The following is a 2,714-nucleotide window of genomic DNA, read 5'->3' on the forward strand; positions in this document are numbered from 1 at the left end:
CAGCTACGAGATAACGATTAGCAAATAGGAGAGAGCCCTGTCTAGCACTGAGCTGTGAAAAACCAAGAGAGGAGAAACGTTCGAGCTGCAAGCCATTCACGTCTTGTTCATCTGAGCTGAGTGTCAAATTTGCAGATGAACTGAGCTCAGCATTATCTCTGAAGTCTGGTGCTGAAGTTTTGCAGGGGCAGGATGGCCACCTGAGGTCTCTAAGAGTGGACAGGGAGGTTGAAGTGCTCTCCACACACGTTTTGTAATATGCGCATCCAATATCTGATTGTCCATTTATTTCCCTCCCCTGTAGAGACTGTCCAGTGGCCGATGTACATAGCAGAAGGGTCATGCTGCTATGATGGTATATATTTAGACGCCCTAACCCCTCAGACCAGAGACCAACAACAGCAAAAATCCACAAGCATCTACAAAACACAATACCCGCACGAGAAATAAGGAAAACAGATCACAAGGCAGACGTGACCCAGAAACCTCCTACGGCAAGACAAACCCAAGAAAAGAAACCAACAGAGCTGCTAGAACAGGGCCTCATCCTCCCTGATTGAACTAACCTCATTATCTCTAGCTTGCTTGCTAGCATATATATACCTGCCCCTGGAAATTTCCACTACATGCATCTGACAAAGTGGGTATTCACCCACAAAAGCTCACGCTCCAAAACGTCTGTTAGTCTATAAGGTGCCACAGGATTCTCTGCTGCTTCTACATTTTGCTGATCACTCTTGTTAGAGCATGTATGATAACACCCATTGTTTCATGTTCTCTGTGTATTATATCTTCCTACTGTATTTTCCATTGCATGCATCTGATGAAGTGGTCTATAGCTCACGAAGGCTTATGCTCAAATACATTTATTAGTCTCTAAGGTGCTACAAGTAGTCCTGTTCTTTTTGCTGATACAGACTAACACGGCTGCTACTCTGAAAATAGACTTTTATCTCACTGTTCCGTAAAGTGATGCCTTTGGCTCTGATCCTTGTTGGCAAGTAAAAATTGATGGGGAAGGAAAGATGGAATTTGTGACCTTTGCACCCCTTGATCAGGGAACCAGTGCTACTTAGAAGAGTCTCAGGCTTATGCCAGCAGGTAATGGTCTTTACAAGACCATTACATTGGCCAGCAAAAACTGAAGCTTAGCAGCTCTCTGACCATGCCCCCATCCCTCACCAGCTAATAAGTTGTCTTTTAAGTAATATAGAAATGTCTCTGCTGATGATTTGTGGCTCTATTTATTATCTTTGGGTAATCAAAAATTTACCATGAGTATGAAGCACTGAGGTTCAGAGAATCATAAATTGGTTCACAGATGTTTTCCTCTCACTTTTCTCTAGTGCTGGTGGTTTATAGCAAATTCATACTGCCATTATTACTTGATATGTAATATACTTTGAGGCCAAAAGGGATCATCATGATAATCTAGTTTGATTTCCTGCACATAACCCACAGACCCTTCCCCAGCCACTCTTTTTATAGGCCCATAACCTATGGTGGTATCCTCACCCAAAGAAGTTTTATATAGTGTGAAACTCAAAAACATTTGTGTTTTTGGTTCCTCTTTGACATTTGTTCAATCTATTTCCTGCTGACTTTCAGGTGATTGAGTTTGGCAAGCCCGAAGATCTTGTACAAAAACCAGATTCTGCATTTGGATCACTCTTGGCTGCAGCAAACAAAGTGACATTTTAGAAGACATGTTCTGTTTTGGCCATGCGATCACTGAAGATGGATATGTGATATAGACAGAAATAAAGACATTATTAGATTGCCATGTTAACTTCCAGCAATAAGATCTGGTTAGAAATTAAAATTGTGACCTTTAGCTGAAAGTCATGTCACTACCAGTCACGTAACATCACCTAAAAAGACTAAGGATTAAGTTAGAATAAATGCCAGATGAATTAGTTCCTTACTTCACATCTGGTTTGAAGTCTGCAATGAAGCATGTGTGTCATAGTGCACCCAAGCCAGTAGAAACTACGGAAATGTACTATTTTTAGAGTACCACATTCTATCATTTAAAACCAGTCCAATATTGTACCCTCCTATAAAAATATAGATAAATGATGAAACACTGGAAAATGCAAGACAATAATATTTTTAAAAGCTTTATTATAAAATTAGAAGTGAAAAGATTGGAAGTTTATGGGTAAGTGCTGATTAATATCTTTCACTTTAATATGCAACAGGTGTATTGATCCAAGGTATGAAATACAGTTTGTTGGCAAGTTTGGTGTAAAGGTGATTATCTTGAATACTCCATGTGATCTATTAATCATTACAGACTGGAAAAAAATAAAATTTTATCCATTGAAGCTTATGTTTCAATACTTTTATCTCTTGCTCAGTGGCAAAGTCAAGTTTTGCAACCAGAAGCGGCAATGGATAATTAGTGGTGCCACCTGCAATTATACCTATTGGTTTGCTAATTTCACACGTTATCACGCCTGTGTATTTCACATATTATCATGCCTTCTGCACCGTCCACCTTAGCATTACAGCCCTAATTCTGATCTGGTGCAGAAGGAAGGCCCCAGGGAACAGGGGTGTTGGAGAGCGAGCCCACTCTGCATTCACCCCACAGCAATGGCTCCTGTCCTGCAGGGCAGGGCCCAGTTCCTTGGTCCAGGTGCTGTGACCTAGTGCACAGGGTCGCAGCACCATTCAGGTTTGACCCAGCTACCCCTCCTCACGATGAAGGG

The 2,714-nt window shown here is 41.2% G+C and overlaps 1 protein-coding gene across 1 annotated transcript in view; it reads left to right on the top strand.

Moving 5' to 3' along the window:
- The window catches only part of LOC142047962 (ATP-binding cassette sub-family C member 12-like), a 20,905-nt gene extending 18,658 nt beyond the window's left edge, over nucleotides 1-2,247 (top strand). The window contains exon 8 of the mRNA XM_075073875.1: nucleotides 1,609-2,247. Coding sequence (XP_074929976.1) covers nucleotides 1,609-1,701 — 93 coding nt within the window. The 3' untranslated portion in view covers nucleotides 1,702-2,247. The remainder of the gene's footprint in view (nucleotides 1-1,608) is intronic.
- Nucleotides 2,248-2,714: the final 467 nt, after the last annotated feature.

The sequence above is a fragment of the Chelonoidis abingdonii genome, chromosome 19 (genome assembly GCF_003597395.2).
Source record: "Chelonoidis abingdonii isolate Lonesome George chromosome 19, CheloAbing_2.0, whole genome shotgun sequence".
NCBI lineage: Eukaryota > Metazoa > Chordata > Testudines > Testudinidae > Chelonoidis > Chelonoidis abingdonii.